This window comes from Antechinus flavipes, chromosome 4 (assembly GCF_016432865.1).
Source record: "Antechinus flavipes isolate AdamAnt ecotype Samford, QLD, Australia chromosome 4, AdamAnt_v2, whole genome shotgun sequence".
NCBI classification, from domain to species: domain Eukaryota; kingdom Metazoa; phylum Chordata; class Mammalia; order Dasyuromorphia; family Dasyuridae; genus Antechinus; species Antechinus flavipes.
Window position 1 is genome coordinate 36,731,933 of NC_067401.1, and position 18,098 is coordinate 36,750,030.

The 18,098-nt window shown below is 47.4% G+C and overlaps 2 protein-coding genes across 3 annotated transcripts; one reads left to right on the top strand and one right to left on the bottom strand.

Moving 5' to 3' along the window:
* The first annotated feature begins 180 nt into the window (after positions 1-180).
* Positions 181-6,988, top strand: FNDC8 (fibronectin type III domain containing 8). The gene is made up of 4 exons (XM_051997569.1): positions 181-455; positions 896-1,259; positions 4,383-4,628; positions 6,410-6,988. Exons 1-4 carry the CDS (start codon positions 247-249, stop codon positions 6,560-6,562), a joined length of 972 nt encoding a protein of 323 aa, XP_051853529.1. The 5' UTR covers positions 181-246; the 3' UTR covers positions 6,563-6,988.
* Positions 6,989-8,015: 1,027 nt separating this feature from the next.
* NLE1 (notchless homolog 1) lies at positions 8,016-17,858 on the bottom strand. Of its 2 annotated transcripts, none has more exons than XM_051992431.1 (13): positions 17,823-17,858; positions 16,946-17,089; positions 14,458-14,675; positions 14,049-14,128; positions 13,653-13,729; positions 13,016-13,113; positions 12,314-12,506; positions 11,696-11,831; positions 11,551-11,597; positions 10,421-10,623; positions 9,369-9,528; positions 8,995-9,065; positions 8,016-8,520 (listed from the first exon to the last, which is right to left on the bottom strand). In XM_051992431.1, the coding sequence occupies exons 1-13, from the start codon at positions 17,838-17,840 to the stop codon at positions 8,508-8,510; spliced, it is 1,458 nt and encodes a 485-aa protein (XP_051848391.1). In that variant the 5' UTR covers positions 17,841-17,858; the 3' UTR covers positions 8,016-8,507. The 2 variants fall into 2 exon arrangements, with proteins under 2 accessions (XP_051848391.1, XP_051848392.1); XM_051992432.1 differs by having other exon boundaries at positions 16,946-17,086; positions 17,823-17,853.
* Positions 17,859-18,098: the final 240 nt, after the last annotated feature.

The following is an 18,098-nucleotide window of genomic DNA, read 5'->3' on the forward strand; positions in this document are numbered from 1 at the left end:
CATCCCAAGTATTCTGATTTCTCTCTCTTCCATCCAGTTCTTGTCCTGGCTATCCTGTACTACAGTGACATCATGTCAAGAGCCACCAATCAGGAAGCCGGGGGAACCTAATTGTTACAGTTTGGTGTTATGGTGACATCACCCTTTAGTCACCCCCCCAAAAATCAAGGGCTGCAGAGGCTCCACTGACACTTGGTTTCTGCTTCCAGGTGACTGAGCCTCTTGATCTGACTTGGTGAAGGCCAGATGGCCTCGGGAATTCTCTGGAGAGTGGAAGAGGAAGATGAGGAGAGTTTGGAACAAGATCTTTCCAATATGAAGCTTCCCTTCAGCCACTTTAAGAAGTCGTTCCCGATCCACAGGCCTGTGGATCGGAGGTTTTCTGTCCAGGGCTTCGGTATCTCCCCAAGATGTACCAAGCCCACCCTGGTTGAGGAAGGCGACTCGGAAGAGATGTAAGCCCCATCCCATCCTCCTTTCCTTCTCTCTAGAAGAACAAGGCTTAGGAGTGGATGGGGAACCTTTAGAGAAGGGAACCATTTCTCTGACCCAGGAATGCCCAGTTCCCGGGAGTCGGGACGAGCAGGGGACAATGATGTTGGCTTGCTGTATTTTCCTGAGCATCCCCCCCACTCTCTACCACCTTGTGGTCTTAGCTGATTCCATCTAGTTGGTCTCATTTCCCCACTGCTGTCAGCTGCTCTTGGAAGGACAGGTTCCCCCCATCCCCATAACTACCCCAAGATTCTGCAAAGCCCTATAGCTAGGGGCGAGGGGAAAAACATAGCTATCTGAGTAATTATTGCATCCCTGAGTGATCTCTGTGGGCCAGCCAGGATGGGTGGTCCCGGCTGTAGGCTTTTCCATCGTGTTTTGTTGTTCTTGTTCTCCCTAGTAAGCCTTTCGAATTTGAAGAATCGAGTTCTGAGGACACGAGTCCCTCCCCTGTGCCCACCAACTTGCTGCCCCCATTCAAGTTCTCCCTGAGCCAGCCCAGCAGCAACATCTTTTCAGATTTGCTAGAAAGACAGCTGACGAAACTCAGCTTGGCCTCCTTGTCCAAGGGCCACGAGCTGGGGGAGCAGTCCGTCTGCTCCAGCACTTCCAAGCCCCTGGCGCAGAACTTCATACCTCTGGATCTGGACAATCCCGAGCTGGATGCAGACACTACCTCGACACCCTCAGAGTCTTCTGTGGTGGTGGATGTGCCCGAAGCCCCCGTCATCTGTGAGCATACTGTCAGTGACTCTACAGCTGTGGTGGGTGATGCTGCCTGGTGTGGGCAGGGAGGGGAAAACTCAAACACTGATTGAGGGAAGGGTGGATGAGTGAATGGATAAGTGAATGAGCCAGTGAAAGGATGGATGAAGGAATAAGCGAAAGAATGAGGGAATGGATGAGTGAATCAATGAGTAAATGAATAAATAAGAGAGAGAATGAATGAGTGAAAGAGGAAGTGAACAAATGAAACCAGTGAGTGAATGAATGAATAAGGAAAAGAATGAGGGAATGAATGAGTAAATGAATGAATAAAAGAGAGGATGAATGAGTGAATGAATGACTAAGTGAAAGAATGAGGGAAAGAATGAGTGAATAAGTGAAAAAATGAGAGGATGAATTAGTGAATCAATGAGTGAATAAATGAGAGAATGAATGAGTGAATTAATGAGAAAATGAATAAGTGAAAGAATGAGGGAAAGAATGAGTGAATCAATGAGTAAATGAATAAATAAGAGAGAATGAATGAGTGAATAAAGAAAAGAATGAGAGGATGAATGAGTGAATCAATGAGTAAATGAATAAATAAGAGAATGAATGAGTGAATGAGTAAGTGAAAAAATGAGAAAATGAATGAGTAAATGAATTAGTAAGAGAATGAATAAGTGAAAGAAGGAGGGAATGAATGAGTGAATCAATGAGTAAATGAATGAATGAGTGAATAAGTGAAAGAATGAGAGGATGAATTATAGAATCAATGAGTAAATGAATAAATGAGAGAGAATGAATGAGTGAATGAGTAAGTGAATGAGAATGAATAAGTGAAAGAGAGAATTAATGAGTGAATCAATGAGTAAATGAATAAGAAAGAGAATGAATGAGTGAACGAGTAAGTGAATGAATAAAGCCAGTGAGTGAATGAGTGAAGAAGGGAAAGAATGATGAAAGAATGAATAAATGAGTAGAGGAATTTGATTGGAGGCTTTTTGATTCCCAAGCTAAAGAAATGAGGGAAAAGATTTCGCATTGATCAGGCAACAAATGAATAAACATGAATGAATGAGGAGGTGAATGAATGAAGTAAGTGCTATATACACCAGAACGGAAGACATGGATGCAGTCAGAGTATAATTTGAACTGAATGATTAATCTTTTTAAAATTTTGAACAAATAATTATTATTATTTCAAAAGAAAACAAGGAAAATCTGGAGTTAGTCCTCAAATAAAAATCCTCAAATTTGAACTTATATTGTACTTGGGAAAAATTCTAATACAAATTTGAACAAAATAGTCATAACAATTCAGTAGTTCTCTGTCCCCTCCTTCCAAATGGCTCTGTATATTCTTGCTTGTAAAGGGTCGTTGCTTTTTCTATTTATGTCCACCATTGTTTGCTGCAGTGACGACGGTATGTTGGTCTGATCGTTCGGCTGATGTCACTCTTAGATAATTCTTTCCATATTTCTTGCTATTGTCCACATGTCATTTGTATATAGCTCAATAGGATTCCATTGCATTAACACATACCACCGTTTTTAGATCTCCAATTGTTATTGACTTTCTTTCCTTCCAGATTTTTGCTATCACAAATAAAACAATTATGTATGACTAGTTTTGTGCAGCATTGTAATGATTTTTTTTCCTTTTAATATCATCCTCAGAAATACGACTCAAAGAGTGGGAAAGAGAGTTAGATCCAAGGCTTCAAATCCCAGCTCTGCTGCTTCCTCTCTGTATGACCTTGAGTAAAATCACTAAACCTTTAACAATAGGTTGATTAATTGACTTCTAACAATAAGTTGGATTAATTGATCCCAGAATTTGCTTTCAATTCTATATCTATGATCCTTTGAAGTCAAGTTCAAGAGTACAATGAGCTTTGTGACTCATTACATACTAAGATTCATAGATTCAAATTAGAAAGACTCCTGGCTCTGAGGTCAGAAGATCTGAGATCAAATCTTGCCTCTGGTGTTTACACCACCTTTGGTTTTCCTCACCTTTATTTATCGTTTTGTTGTTTGGGGAGGCAATTTGGATTAAGTGACTTGTCACACAGCTAGTAAATATCTGAAGCTAGATTTGAACTTGGGTCCCGCTGACTCCAGAGCCAGAGTGCTCTATCTACTGCCCTTCCTCATCTTTAAAATTAGGGGGCTGGGCTAGATCAGAGCTTTCTTAAACTTTTTCTACTTTCAACCCCTTTTCACCTGAGAAATTTTTACTCAAATCTAGGTCAATAGGTATATAAAATATACCTATTTTGATGATAATATTTGATTTGATGATTTGATGATAATAAAATCATAATTTTGTGACCCTCCACATTCAGTTATGAGACGCTATATGGGATCATGACCCACAGTTTAGACAGAGGCCTCTTTTGTCTCTTCCAGCTTCTAGAGTTAACATTTTATGTGATCTCTCTCCCTCAGTTTCTTCATCCGTAACTTAAGAGGGTGAACTCTAGATAGCCTTTGAGGTTACTTCTTGACCTAGAATTCACGATTCCATGTTTTATCTCCCATGGAGTCATGTCAACAAGCACTTATTAAGCTTATATATGTGTATTTGTGGGTGTATATTTTTTGTGTATATAGATATGTGTGAGTATATATATTATATATAGGTGTGCATTATATATTTTATATTATATATAATTTACATAGAACATATATTTAATATAATTTTTATATTACATATCTTTTATATTATATATGTGTGTATCATATATTTTACATAACATATAATTTTATATAGAATGTATATTTAATATAATTGTATATCACATCTTTTATATTATATATAATTTATATAGAATATATATTTAATATAATTTTTATATTACATATCTTTTATATTATATATGTGTGTATTATATATTTTATATAATATATAATTTATATAGAATATATATTTAATATAATTTTAATATTACATATCTTTTATATTATATATGTGTGTATCATATATTTTATATAATATATAATTTTATATAGAATATATATGTAATATAATTTTTATATTACATATCTTTTATATTATATATGTGTGTGTGTGTATTTTATATACACACACACATATATAAAAGCTTATGCTTTTGTGCCTGGGGCCATGAATGGCTAAGTATGAGGAAGCCCCCCTGGGTTCTCTTTTTCCCCAGATCTCCTGGAACAGAAGCCGGGGCAAGCAGCGAGTGAGTTTCTACCAGGTTCTCCTTCAGGAAATGGAGCTGAGGAGGGAAAGGATAAAGAACGAGATGCCCAAGGAAAAACACCACCCCTGGATCTTCAACCAGATCATAGGCACCACGGTCAAGCTTATGGAACTGCAGCCAAACACCAAGTATTACATCAGCGTTCGAGCCGCTAACCCAGCAGGTCCAGGGAAATGGTGCAAGCCCTATAAAGTGAGCCCTGAACAGGAGGGGGAGAGTGGAAGGGAGCAGGGAGGCACAATCAGCTCCAGCTGCAGAGAGGGGAGGAGAGACAAACACACAGAGGCAGACAGAAAGACAGAATTGTACTTCATGGACATTTCCAAGCTTGAATAATAGATTTACACGTGGCCCTCTAAAGTTTGCAAAGCACTTTATAATTATCTATATTTTATAGTCCCCTAAAGTTTGCAAAGCACTTTACAATTATCTCATTTTATACTCCCCTAAAGTTTGCAAAGCACTTTACATATATTTCATTTTTACAATTACCCTGAGAGGAAGGTAATTTTCCCAGATAAGGAAACTGGGATAGGCAAAGATTATGTGACTTAGCTCACACAGCTAAATAAGTATCTTATATGTCTGAGGAAGCCCCATCACTTATGCCATCTAATTGCCCCCAAATCCATGCAAAATCTTTCCATTTTCTAGTTTTACTGTCACTCTAAGGTAAAGAGTATGGGATTTGGAATCTCAAGACTCAGATACAGCTTTGGATTTTGCTCCTTACTCTCTCTAACATCAGAGGTTTATTTAATCTCTCTTGATCTCAGTTTCCCCCTCCATGAAATGAAGAGATTGATGCTAAATGAATTTCTAAAGTCCCTTTCAGTTTTCAAAAATCCATCATTCTGTTAGATTTATGGACCCACAATTAAGCTTTCAAAACCAGGGCTTTCAGTTCCAATGGACTTGTGGTGGAGAGAGCCATCTGCACCCAGAAAGAAAACTGTGGGGACTGAATATGGATCACGACATAACATTCTCACTCTTTTTGATGTTGTTTGCTTATATTTTTTTCTTTCTCATTTTTTTCCCATTTTTGATCTGATTTTTCTTGTGCAACATGTTATTTGTGGAAATATATACGGAAGAATTACACATGTTTAACATATATTGGATCACTTGCTGTCGAGGGGAGGGGATGGGGAAAGAGAGGGAAAAATTTGGAACACAAGGTTTTGCAAAGGTCAATGTTGAAAATTAACCATGTATGTATTTTGAAGATAAAAATCTTTAATAATAATAAAAACCAAGACTCTGGGATCCCACATATATACATGTACATACACCCTTAGCAAACAGATAATTGAGAATCAATGCTCTAGGTTATTGTGCAGATAACTAGGAAATTGAATAGATGATAGCTTATTCAATCAACTAGTCAATAAGCACTTTTTAAACACTGAATCCCTACTATGTGTAAGCAGGCAGTGGATAGAGCACATACTCTAGAATCAAGAAGATATCCTTTCTGTGTTCTAATCTAACCTCAGACATTTACTAGCTGTGTAAACTGGGTCAATTCACCCTACCTGCCTCAGTTTCCTTATTTGTCAAAGGAGCTGGAGAAAGAAATGGGCAACCCCTCCAGTATTTTAACCAAGAAAACCAATGGGGTCACAAAGAATCAGACATGAATGAAAATAACTGAACACAATGGTAACACAGCTGTACCACTAAGCGTGGCAATAAACTGGCCCCTTCCACTAAAGAACATACACGTTTCCCAAACTTCTTGAGGGCAAGAATTTGTCTCACTTTTTTTGTCTATGTGGGCACATAGTAGGCATTTAATGTGTTTTTATCAAATAACTGATTATTGGAGCATGAAGGGAGGAAAATGGAAATAGGGACTAGGAAAGACGTTGGAAATCAAAGGGGAGCGGGTATAAGTCGTCCTTGGGAAATAAAAATGAATTTAGAAAGAGAAGGAAATTAGAATCCATTTCTTTTTCTCTCTGATTCAGTTTTCCACTGTGGCCGCTGATGTAAATGGCTTCCCCAGGGAGAACCCCATCAAAATCACGGTGCTTCGTCGAGAACCTCAGAGGAAAACGGTCTATGTCGGGATCAAAGAGTTGAGGAAACTGGAGGACCTGGAGTTTATTTTTCCACACTAAGAGGGGGCCCCCCAGCCATTCACATCTTTATTCGGGCCCTGCTCGGGGCCCCTCAGGAGCCACAACCAGCACCAACATGGAGCATGGCCCTGATGAGCCCCTCCTCTGGGCGCCCACGGCCCTGGACTGCTCTGGCTTCCTGCCCCTCGGGTCCCTGGCAGGGACTTGGCCCAGCTGGGCACCCTGCTTATCTCAAGCCTCAAGCTGGCCGGCAGCCAGGCTGAGTCACTGGCCATAGCTTCTGGCAAGCCCCTTCCTTCCCCTCAGACCTGGCCTTATGGGGGAGGGGGTCCCCATTAAAGAGCTATAAACTCAGTTGGGCCCCCAGGGTACTGGATTTGACATGAAGGGGACATCCCAGAATCAGAGAGAGAAATTGTAAAGATTAAAGAATGTATATTGAGTCACGAGTCTGGCTCTCTGCTATTAACTCTGGGATTTGGGGGTACAGGTCACTTAGTCTCAGTTCTCTCCTCTGCAAAATGGGGATAATAAGAGAACTTACAGATAGGGTTATTGTAAGGGCCAGATGTGCCCATTACGTGGAAAGAACTTCTAGATTATGAATGTCCTCACCATCCTCATTAACCTTTTTACATCTTAGTTTCATTTGTAAAATGAAAAGGTGGGATTAGAAAGACATCTCAAGTCCCTTCTTCACTTTAAGTTGAGAATTTTAAGATCTGGGCTCTTCCCACCTATGCGAGTTTGGACTAATTTAATTTCTCTCTGTCCTATCACCTGCAAAACCAGAGGGTTTATTGAGGAAAGGGAAAATATAGGATTACAAAATTTGGACCTGGAACCAAATCTAATTTTGCAGATGAGGAAACTGAAGCTTATATTCTAACCACATCCCAAAGGTTGTGACTTAAGGTCACAATTTTTAGAGGTAGGAAAAGGACCTTTAAAAAGTCACCATAGTCCATTTGTCTATATTTACTGTTTTAAAAAAATAATAATGACTTCATGTTTTTATTTTTTAATACAAAATGTATTTTTAAAATATTTTATTTAGGGGTCAGCTAGTTGATGTAAAGGATAGAGCACCAGCCGTTTAGTCAGGAGGACCTGAGTTCAAATTTGACCTCAAACACTTAACATTTCCTGATTGTGTGACCCTGGGCAAGTCACTTAACTCCAATTGCCTCAGGGAAAAAAAAATAGCCTCCCTCTAATGCCTCTGTGTCTATTTTTTCTTCCCACCTCATTTGTATAATGTTACTATTTTTCTTTTAACTCTGACTCACTCTTTCTGTTCAGCTACCCTATTGTTGCCAATTTTACATTTCCCATGTAAAAAAAATTAATTAGTCCATGTTAAATTCCTTGAAATTAATCTTTGATAATGCGGAATGTTGGAGGGGATGTGGGAAAACTGGGACACTGATACATTGTTGGTGGAACTGTGAATGGATCCAACCATTCTGTATGAGGTGACAACTGTCAGATATTCAGATTCAGGTTTTTTAATATCAGCCCCATGGGGATCTCTCTTATGGCTCCAGGCAGCAAGAACATCTGGGTCAGGACTCATGGATTCTAGACTTCCTTCCAAAGAGATAATTCAATGTTTGGACAGGAGGCTTGGCAGGAGGACCAGCAGAGGATTCGATGACAATAAAAACCACAGAAAAATAACTTATTTATTTGGCAAAAAGAGCGACATCCGACTCTGTAGGAGGCGGCCAATCACTCCAGGCACGGAGGCCCATCTGGCTCCTCCCCGGCTCCAGCAGCTCAGGAGCCACGGGCGCTGCCCGCTGTCACTCATGGCCTTGCTGGGCCCGTCTCCATGGGCATCACCCGCCTTCACCACCTTTTGGTCCCAGGCCACAGACTGGAGAGGGCCCATCCGACCTGCAGCCCCCATGCCGGCCAGCGGGGTGGAGACACAGCCGCAGATTCCCAGAATGAGAGAAGCATGGGAGAAGAGCCTGAGACCTCACCTCCTCCATCTGTGGACAAAAGGCGGCATCAGGTCAGAGGGCTCGGCCAGAGAGGGGACCCAGAGCTCCCAGCGCCTCCTGCACTGTGACCCCAGGGCTCAGGGATGTGACCCTCCAGCAGGACCTTCTGACTGCACTGGGCAGCCAGCTCAACCTTCACTCCCTCCCGCCTCCCGATCAAAGGGCCACAGAAGCTAGATCAGACCCCCCCCATTTTACAGATGAGGAAACTGAGCTATACAGAGGTAAGGGACTTGGCTTGGGAAATGTCTGAGGAAGGATTCGAAGCGTGTTCCCATCCCTCTACCCCAATCCCCGGCTGCCATTTGAGAGATTTCAGATCAGTATTCTATTTAAGAGATTCAGAAATGCTGAGAGCTGAGGGAACCCAGAATCCCCTGCCCAGGGGGCACGTGGAGGGAATTAGTGGGTAGCCGTGGCCTGGACCCCCAAGTGCCCCGCTAAGTCAGTGCCCGGACTCACATGCGGAGACATTTGTCCTTGCCCCCGCTTGCTACCCGCTGGCCATCCGGACTCCAGTCTACAGCAAACACCTGAACCAGAGCAAGGTGCTCCCATCAAAGCCAAGTCAAGTGACACAGAAGCAGCAGCAGCAGTGTGCTCCTGCCACCTCTCTTTTCTCCTCCTCCCCCGCTCCTTCCTGCCATTTCTCCTCCCTCCCTCCCTTCTTCCTTTCCTTCCTTCCCTCCCTCCTTTCCTTTCTTCCCTTGCTCCTTCCCTCCCTTCGTCCTTTTTTCCTCCCTCCCTCCCCCTTTCTTTCTTCCTTCCCTCCCTCTTTTCTTCCTTCCCTCTTTTCTTCCTTCCTCCTCTCCCTCTGGACTGTGGGGTGAGGTTACCTCATCGGCGTGACCAGGGAGGTCCACGGCCAGCTTCCGTGTCTTCACGTCCCACACCTTGAGCGTGCTGTCGCTGCTCCCGCTCACCAGGAGCCGGCTGTCTGCGGACCAGGCGATCTGGTACACGGCTGCCACGTGGCCTCGGAGGGATGCCAGATACCTGGGGCAGAGGCCAGTGGTTCCTTCCTTGCTCAAGAGCCGAATGTGCTCTCCTGCCCAGCTTCTAAGCTCCTCTGCCATATTCCTCTATTTCCTACTTTCATCAAAGCTTTAACCTCAATTCATTTTTTTCTCTCCTTTCTGCAAGGTATTCTCTTCTGTTCAGAATCTTCTCTTCTCCTCCTTCTTAAACCTTAAAGGACACCTTTCCTCATTAGCCTCTAGAACACTAAAGTCAGGGTTAACAGTGAAAGAGCACTGACCATGGAGTCCAGGGATGTGGGATCAAATCCTGCCCCTGACACTTGGGACTCCAGTTTCTTCATTTGTAAAACAAGGGAGTGGGTTATTTGGAAGAACTCCATGGTTCCTTCTAGATCTAAATTTTTCTTCCTACGCTTCTTCAGACCCAATTCTGAGAACAAGTAGAGTAGTGCTGAATAAGAGGGGGAGGGTAGGCGGAGAGAGCCCAGAGGCTGAGCAGAGATGGCTATATCTGAACATGCTGGGGGTAAAACCCTATTCAGCCCATCCTTGGTCTCTGGGCACTGTTTGGGCACATGCTAGGTGATTAATAAGTGGCTGCTCACTGATTTCCCTTCTTTCATGTCTTCAAATCTAACATATCTCGGGGACATCTACTAGCCTCCTGGTCCAAATTCCCTCTCAGTACCTAATAACATTTCTACGCATGCGTCCTAAAGCTCACTTATGTCTCCTCTTGAAAGACCACAGGGGTGGAGATGGGAGGACCCGGAGAAAACCCCTTTGTCTGACAGTGAGGGACTGAGGGTCTGCCGGGACTCCGCCAGGCTCTGAGTGGGGAGGACCAAAGCTGGCTGTAGTCCTCCCTGCTGGGGCCATCCCGCACTCCCCCCGCCTCACAGACTCACTTGCCAGTTTTGCCTTCCCACAACTTGACCGACTTGTCGAAGGAGGCGCTGGCGATGATGCGAGCGTCAGGGGAGAAGACCACCTGATTGATGAGGGCCTGGTGCCCCGTCATGCGCTGCAGGGGCTTCTTGTCCTCCGAAGGAGACCACAGGAACAGCGTGAAGTCATCGGAACCCGAGACCAACCTCTCTGGCCCTAGACCCTGCAGGGGAAACACCACGTCAGTTCCCATCCCTGCTCAGGAGACAGGCAAGCAGAGCCTGGCTCTCAGAGGAGATGCTGTTGTCAAGGGCAACAGACATCAACACCTGCTCGGCTGACCCTCCGCTGGGTGGTCTGGAGGAGTCGGGAAGGCCCAGGACTGAGCACAGGCCTTCAGAACCAGGGCCAAAGGCCTGGGAAAGCCTGCACTGAAGGTACAGGACTGCAATGGAGCCAGGGGCCAACCTCTCTGGGCTTTGGTGGCTGGCCCTAATGGCCAGCAAGGTCCCCTCCGGCTCTCAGATGGAGAGGCAGCTGGGCTTGCGTCTGAGGTGGGATCTTGCCTCAGGCACCAGCTGCCCACCCCAGGCAACTTCCCTTTAGAGACAGCGCTTGTGAGGTTTGCCAAGAACTTGACAATGATTATCTCATCTTGTAGCTAAGTGCTACCAGATGAGACGTTTTACAGTGGAGACAAGTGAGGCAGGGGGAGCTGAAGTGACAGACCTAGAATCACATGACCAGTGGGGTGAGGCCCCTAACCTCTCTGTAACCTCGGTTTCCTCTTCTGTCCAGTAAGTGGATCGGTTTATCGTTCCTTCCTGTTCTAAATCTACGTTCCTATTAATTAAATCCCTACCCACAGGAAACGGGCAGAAGGCTGCACTGGCAAAGGAAGACCCGAGTTCACACTCCGTTGTGCCATTAACCGTGCCCCGTTCTCAGCCTCAGCTTACTCCTCCACAAAACAAGTTCTAAGACTCCTCCATTTTATTTTTTTTATGATTCTGTTATTCTAAGTTATTCAGAGGGAAGGAGCAACGTGACGGCGTTTATCAGGGGAGGCTTCCTGGGAGGGGCAGCTGGAGGGAAGGGCTTCTGAAGCGACCATGTAACCAGGCAGCTGGTCTGGCGGCCGCCCACTCACCCTAATTTGGTTGTAACGGTCCAGCGCCCTCTCTTTCAGCTCCTGCACTGTGAAAAGAAAAGAGATTAGGAAAGGGCTGAAGTTAGAGAACAGCCTGGGGCTCCATTAACCTCACTGGCTCCCCTGGCCCTGCTGCTTCACTCACAGGAGCCCCGAACGTCCTGGGCGTTAACTGAGGCCTCTGCGGGCTCAAAGGCGCCCGTTCGAAGGACGTAGTCGGTGCTGAGGGCCATGGTGTTCACCCAGTGAGCGTGCCCTTGTAGCGTCCTGCAGAGCACCCCCTGTAAGAGTGGAGCAACGGGAGTCAGAAAACATGCAAAATCACTAACAAAGGAAGCGGGGCGGGGGGAGGGTGCATCACAATTTGTTCAGCGGTGTCGGATTCTGTGATCCCAGTTAGGGGGTTTAGTTTAAAAAAAGTGGAGGGGTTGGCCATTCCTTCTCCAGCTCATTTCACAGAAGGGGAAACTGAGGTAAATACGGTTAAGTGACTTGCCCAGGGTCAACTCAGGACAAAGAGGCCAGACTCCAGGCCCAGATCACTCCCCCCTCCATGCCTCCCAGGGATCACAGGAAGACAACAGATGCACATCCTGCGCGCTTAGCTTTGAGGAAGACTGATGTCGGAGGATTAAAATGCTCCCTCCAATACTTATGGTTCCCCCGCCTCCCTGAGCCTCAGTTTCTCTTTGTAAAACGGAGGAAGGTTAGACTGGGCAGTCTCTCGGGTTCCCCCCCAGCCCACGCTCTCACGACTCCTTACATCATGAGCCCGCCAAACTTTGATGGTTCGGTCTTGGGAGGCCGAGTAGAGGAGGCCGTCCCCTCCCCATCGGATGCAGGTGACCGACTGGGTGTGTCCGGTGAGGATGCGGTCACAGCGGCCGATGGTCGTGTCCCATACCCGGACGCTGCCATCCTTGGAGCTACTGGCCACATAGCGGCTCTCGGGGTTCCTGGGAGAGGGAGAGGAGAAAGATACGGTGGTCCTGCAGACACAACACCGGCCTTCTCTCCCCTCCCCTCCTGACCCTCCTGCAGACACAACACGGGCCTTCTCTCCCCTCCCCCTCCCCTCCTGACCCTCCTGCAGACACAACACCGGCCACCCCTCCCCCTCCCTGCCTGACCCTCCTGCAGATACAACACCAGCCTCCCCTCCCCTCCTGACCCTCTTGTAGACACAACACTGGTCTCTTCATCCCTCCCTTCCTATTCCTGCCTGATTCCTTACATAGTCAAGGTCCCCCAAAGGTTTTCCTCTGGTTAAGCCCTTTGGGGACTTCTAGGGACACCCATCATTGCATGGGGAGGACCCCCTGCACTCAGCTCCCCCACCTGCCCCCTGCCCAGACCCACCACCTGGAGCAGCTCAGAGCCGAAGAGCTGAGACTCCCAGCCCACCCTCCTCATCCCCCCTGCATTCTCTTTGGTAGGACGGAGGAGGTACCACCCTTCTGCTTACGTGTGCAGTGGCTCCCAGCTCAGTCCTGTGATCCACTTGCTATGTCCGGCCAGGGCCCTGCCCAGCTGCTTCCCCGTGTTTGGATCCCACAGGAGAATCTGAAAAAGGAGTCCTTAGAGCTCCCCCATCCCCACCCCCACCCCAAGCCCTGCCCTCAGCCCCTCCTCCGACCCAGAATTGGTTCCCTGCCCACACTAAGGATCAGAGGCAGAGCTTCAGCCACTAATCTTTGGGCCTCCAGCCCGGGGCACAAGCTGCCCTCACTGGCAAACGCCATCTCCCTTGGCCGGCCCAGCCTAGGGACTCGGGTCACCCCAGACCATGCATGTTTCCCTGCTACCCAGCCATCTGCCCGGACCATTTTCTCTGCTTCCCAGAGCAGCCCCTCCTGGACCGTGTCTTCTACTCCTAGAACTCGCGCTTCCTGAGAGTGCTGTGTCTGCCTCCCACCTCCAGGGCTTAGCATAGCACTTAGTGCAAGACAAGCACTTAACAAACATCCACCCACCCATCATCCTCCAAAAACAGGGTGAGACAGACAACCTACACCTATCCTCCATGGCCTTCTCTGAAGTCCCCAGCTCCCTGGGGGAACAGAGCCCAGACTCCCCGGCTGGTCCCCGGGGTTGCCACTTACTTGGCCATTCTTGCAGCCTGAGGCCAGTTTCTTGCCATCTGGAGACCAGGCAATGCTGAGGACCCAGTGTCTGTGACCTAAGGAAGCAAGGGACGGGAAGAGGGGTCACGGAGGGAGGGAAGAGACAGCCCCGGAGACCAGGAGATGTACAATCCAGCCTCCCCCAGCTAAACTGGACTGAGGGCCTCGAGTCATCCCCCCAGGAGCAGGGCCAGGAGGCCCAGCTCCATCCTCCCTCTCACCCAATCTCTCATTTGCTCAGGAGGCGGTTCCAGACTATGAGCAGCAGATAGTCCCCATCCCCCCAGGGCACCCTCTGATAGACCATTCTGCCCTGCCCCAGAGGGAGGATTTGAAAGCCCTGTGTCCACCCTGCTCACCTGCCCCCATACTGACCCTTGGATGTGAAGTGGGGAGTTTCTGTGGTGAGATCCCAGAAGCGCACAGTGGTGTCTCCGGAGCCGCTGGCCAGATACCTGGGGGAAACCAGAATAGCCCCCCTGAGTGCCATTTACACAAGGGGGTCCCTCGGGTCCCAAAGGCTGTGGGGTCCATTGGGCATTCCCCTGGATCTGTTTGGGTCTTTTTTTTTTTTTTTAAGGGTTAAAACAAATAATTTACCTGCCAAGTCAGAAACAAATACCTTTCCCATGAGAGTGGGGATAGGGAGGGGAGGCACACCCTTGAAATTTCAGCTCAAACTCAGCTCCTCCCTCCCCTGGGATGAGGAGGATCTGGATGGATTCTGAGACAGTCCCACCCTTTCACCAAGCCCCAGACACTCCAAGCCCAGCTCCCTCCTTACTTCCCCGTGGGGCTGAAGGCCACAGAGATGACAGCCTCAGAGTGACCCTCGAGGGAGCTGGTGCAGCGGGTGATGGCTCGGACCCGGAACACGGCTTGTGGCTGGTAAATGATGTCGAGGACTTTCTCAGTCTCCACCGACTTGGACTCGAGCGTCTTTTCCAGGGAGGTGATGATCTCTGAATCATGGACATAAAAGGCCAAGGGTAGGGGGTCCTCCTGGAGAGGAAGAGGAATGAAGCGAATGCTTATCAAAGAACAAGTGATGGCCCCTTCTCAGTGGAGGCTCCCTGGACAGATGCGCGGAGAGCCAGGCTAGGCTCTCTGGCCAGGGGACCAGAGGATCATTCTGTGACTGGCTTCCTTGGGCCCACTCTCTGCCAGCAAGACCACATGAAGGGCATTCTACTGGAGGAGTGGGGGGCAGCATCCTGATTCCAGTGGGAAAGGCCGTGCTGCTTCCCAGTGTCAGAAGTCCCTTTCCTTGCCACCGAAGTGGGTGACCTGGCCAGTTTTTCTTTTCTCTTCATACTCTCACCCATCCCTTCCCATGGACTGACTCCCAGATCTACAGATCCAGGCCTAGTCCTTTTTTAGTTTCCAAATTCTCTCCCTCTCTCCACCCACTGAAAAGGCAGGAAATACCATATCCCTTATGCATATAATGTCGACATTCCCTGTCGAAACAAGGTGTCTTCATATTTTTACTTTGAGTCCTCCTGCCTTGCAGACCCACATCACCAACTCTCCCTGGGCCATTTTGAACATCCTGACCCACAAGCAGCCCTTCTCTCTACACACTCAGCCCTTGACCACTGCAGGGGCTTCCTAACCATTTTCTGCACTTATTCCAATTCAATCTCCGTACACCTGAGTGAATTTTCTAATTCAAGTCTGGCCACATCATCCCTCCTACTTCACTGAATTTCAATAGCTCCCCATGACCACCATGATCAACTACAAACCTGTTGAGTCCTTAAAAGCTTTTCATCCAACCTGACTCCAACCTTCCTTTCTGGAATAATTACTCCCTTTCATGTATCTTACAATCCAGCCAAAGGGGCCTTCTTACCGGTCTCATATACCATATTCCATGCCTTTGTATAGACTGTCCCTCATGTCTGGAACACTCTCTCCCCTCAGCTCTACCTCTTAGAATACCCAGTTTGCTTCAATATTGCCTTCACACGTTGCTTCTACCTGATCCTTATTAAGGGGCAGCGGAGTGTTTTGGGATTGGCAGGGATGAAGCCCCCCAGAAGGCTTCTCCAGTTCTTTCTAGTTCTATATCTGATTATACAATATGGAGAGATCTTTCAACAGGGTTCACGTGGACATCATGTACACAATGGGTAAAATGTATTTCTTGCCTTTTCAATGGGTGGAGAGAGTGAGAATTTGGAATTAAAAATAAATATGAAAATAAATCTTAAAAAAAAAATTCTCCCCCCCCAATTAACAAGCATTATTTTCACTCTCAGACACCTCATCTCTTAAAAAAGGAAAAACAGCAACGACAACCACCTTATAACCAAAAAACATAGCCAAGCAATACAAGTCCCTGCCTAAACCAAAGCCAAATAGATGCCTCCTTGCTGGAGATGGGCGGCCTGATGCTCTATCATTGGTCCTCTGAGGAGGCTGGTCTCAAAGAGCCCTCCCACTTACACAAAAATAAACAAATAGGAACTCAGGTCTCTTCTGCCACCTTCTTCTTCCCCATTAAGTAAGTTCCCTGAGGTCAAGAATCACCCCATATAAATTTTGTGTCTCTCTAGTGCAAGGTTTAAGACCCTCGGACCACTTATCAGTTTCATGTTTTTAACTGTATAAAATGAAACTCAGTATTACAAAGGAAACAGATTATATTAAATAGTAATTTTTTTTTAATTTAAAAAAAAAAAAAAACCAGGAGATCCTTATACATGGCAACAAGACAATAGGATGATCCATTCTGATGGACCCGGCTTTCTTCAACAATGAGATGATTCAAATCAGTTCCAATGATCTTAATGATCTTGTGATGAAGAGAGCCATCTACCCCCAGAGAGAGGCCTGTGGGGACTGAGTGTGGATCACAACATAACATTTTCACTCTTTCTGTTGTTGTTTGCTTGGATTTTGTTTTCTTTCTCAGGTTTTTTTTTTTTTTTTTCCTTCTAGATCCTAGTTTTATTGTGCAGCAAAATAACAAAAAGCATTGCAAGGGTCAATGTTGAAAAATTACTTGTGCATATGTTTTGTAAATAAAAAGCTTTAATAAAAACCCCCACTAAATTCCATTTTAAAGTTTATAAACTAACGTAATACCTGAAACACAGGTGGCGCTTAATAAATGCTTGCTTGCTTTCTAAATACCAACAACGCTTGCTAACTAGGCGAGCCTAGGAACATTTCATAGGTTCACAGCAAGGCCAGAAGGGATGCGGGGCTGCAAGCGCAGACCCCAGCCTCTTACCTAAGCCACGCGGGTCGTGGGGACTTCTTACCTTATTCAAGAGCGCATTACAGACAAGCTGGAGTTTGTCCGGGGTGATGTCCACGGGCACGTCGAAGGGGGAGCCCAACAGCTGCCCGCCCTCATCTTGGAACTGGACCAGCAGCCGCTGCACATCCCCACGCACCTCGTCCTGCTATGGACACGCGGGAGGGAGGGAGTGAGAGCTTCTGCTAAGGAAGGGCGTCTGTCTGTGGGGAAACCTTTCTGACCATCCCCACGCACCCCTCGCGTTGTCTCGGACACGCGGGGAGGGAGGGAGAGCTTCTGCTAAGGAAGGGCGTCTATCTTTGGGGAAACCTTTCTGAATAACCCCACGCACCCCTCGCGCTGCCACGGACACGCGGGAGGGAGGGAGTGAGAGCTTCTGCTAAGGAAGGGCGTCTGTCTGTGGGGAAACCTTTCTGAATAACCCCACGCACCCCTCGCGTTGTCTCGGACACGCGGGGGAGAGGGAGTGAGAACTTCTGCCAAGGAAGGGCGTCTGTCTTTGGGGAAACCTTTCTGAACATCCCCACGGACCCCTCGCGTTGTCTCGGACACGCGGGGAGGGAGGGAGAGCTTCTGCTAAGGAAGGGCGTCTGTCTGTGGGGAAACCTTTCTGACCATCCCCACGCACCCCTCGCGCTGCCACGGACACGCGGGGGAGAGGGAGTGCGTGTGGGAGCTCCTACAGGAAAACGGGGTCTACGGGGTCAAACACACCCGATCTTCCCCACTGACACTCGAGAAGAGCGGCTTACTCGGGGGGAAGGAAGCCTATCTCTTGGGATGCCCCCCACTTTAAGTTCTCCCTACCCCCCGCGTGGAGTGACCCCCCTCCCCATCACTCCCAAACTCCTAAACTTCCAAGCCCCAGTCCCGCTCACTGTCGCTTCCGCCGCCATCCTGAGTCCCCACGTGGAGAGAAACGAAGCGTGGGGCCTAGAGCGCCGCCTCCATAGCGCGGCCACGGGGCCAAGAGCGCACTCTGCCCCCTGGTGGCCCGGCGGGACGTTGTCTTGCCTGAGTTTTGGCGGCATCTGAGAGAGGGCGGGGCATGTGGGCTCCGGAGTGGGAGATTCGGAAGTCCCGAATAGGACCGTAGCTCGGGAGGTGGGTGGGAACTTTGCCTCACACTCTGATCTCCCGCACTATTGCACAGG

What these genes read in the sequence shown, in the direction of transcription:
- FNDC8 (XM_051997569.1), top strand. Translation starts at nt 247, where the DNA reads ATGGCCTCGGGAATTCTCTGGAGAGTGGAAGAGGAAGATGAGGAGAGT. An exon ending in TCAGTGACTCTACAGCTGTG is followed by an intron (nt 1,260 to 4,382) that starts GTGGGTGATGCT and finishes CTTTTTCCCCAG; the next exon opens with ATCTCCTGGAACAGAAGCCG. An exon ending in AATGGTGCAAGCCCTATAAA is followed by an intron (nt 4,629 to 6,409) that starts GTGAGCCCTGAA and finishes TCTCTGATTCAG; the next exon opens with TTTTCCACTGTGGCCGCTGA.
- NLE1 (XM_051992431.1), bottom strand. An exon ending in TCCCCACTTCACATCCAAGG is followed by an intron (nt 13,730 to 14,048) that starts GTCAGTATGGGG and finishes TTGCTTCCTTAG; the next exon opens with GTCACAGACACTGGGTCCTC. An exon ending in ACCGTTACAACCAAATTAGG is followed by an intron (nt 10,624 to 11,550) that starts GTGAGTGGGCGG and finishes TTTCCCCTGCAG; the next exon opens with GGTCTAGGGCCAGAGAGGTT.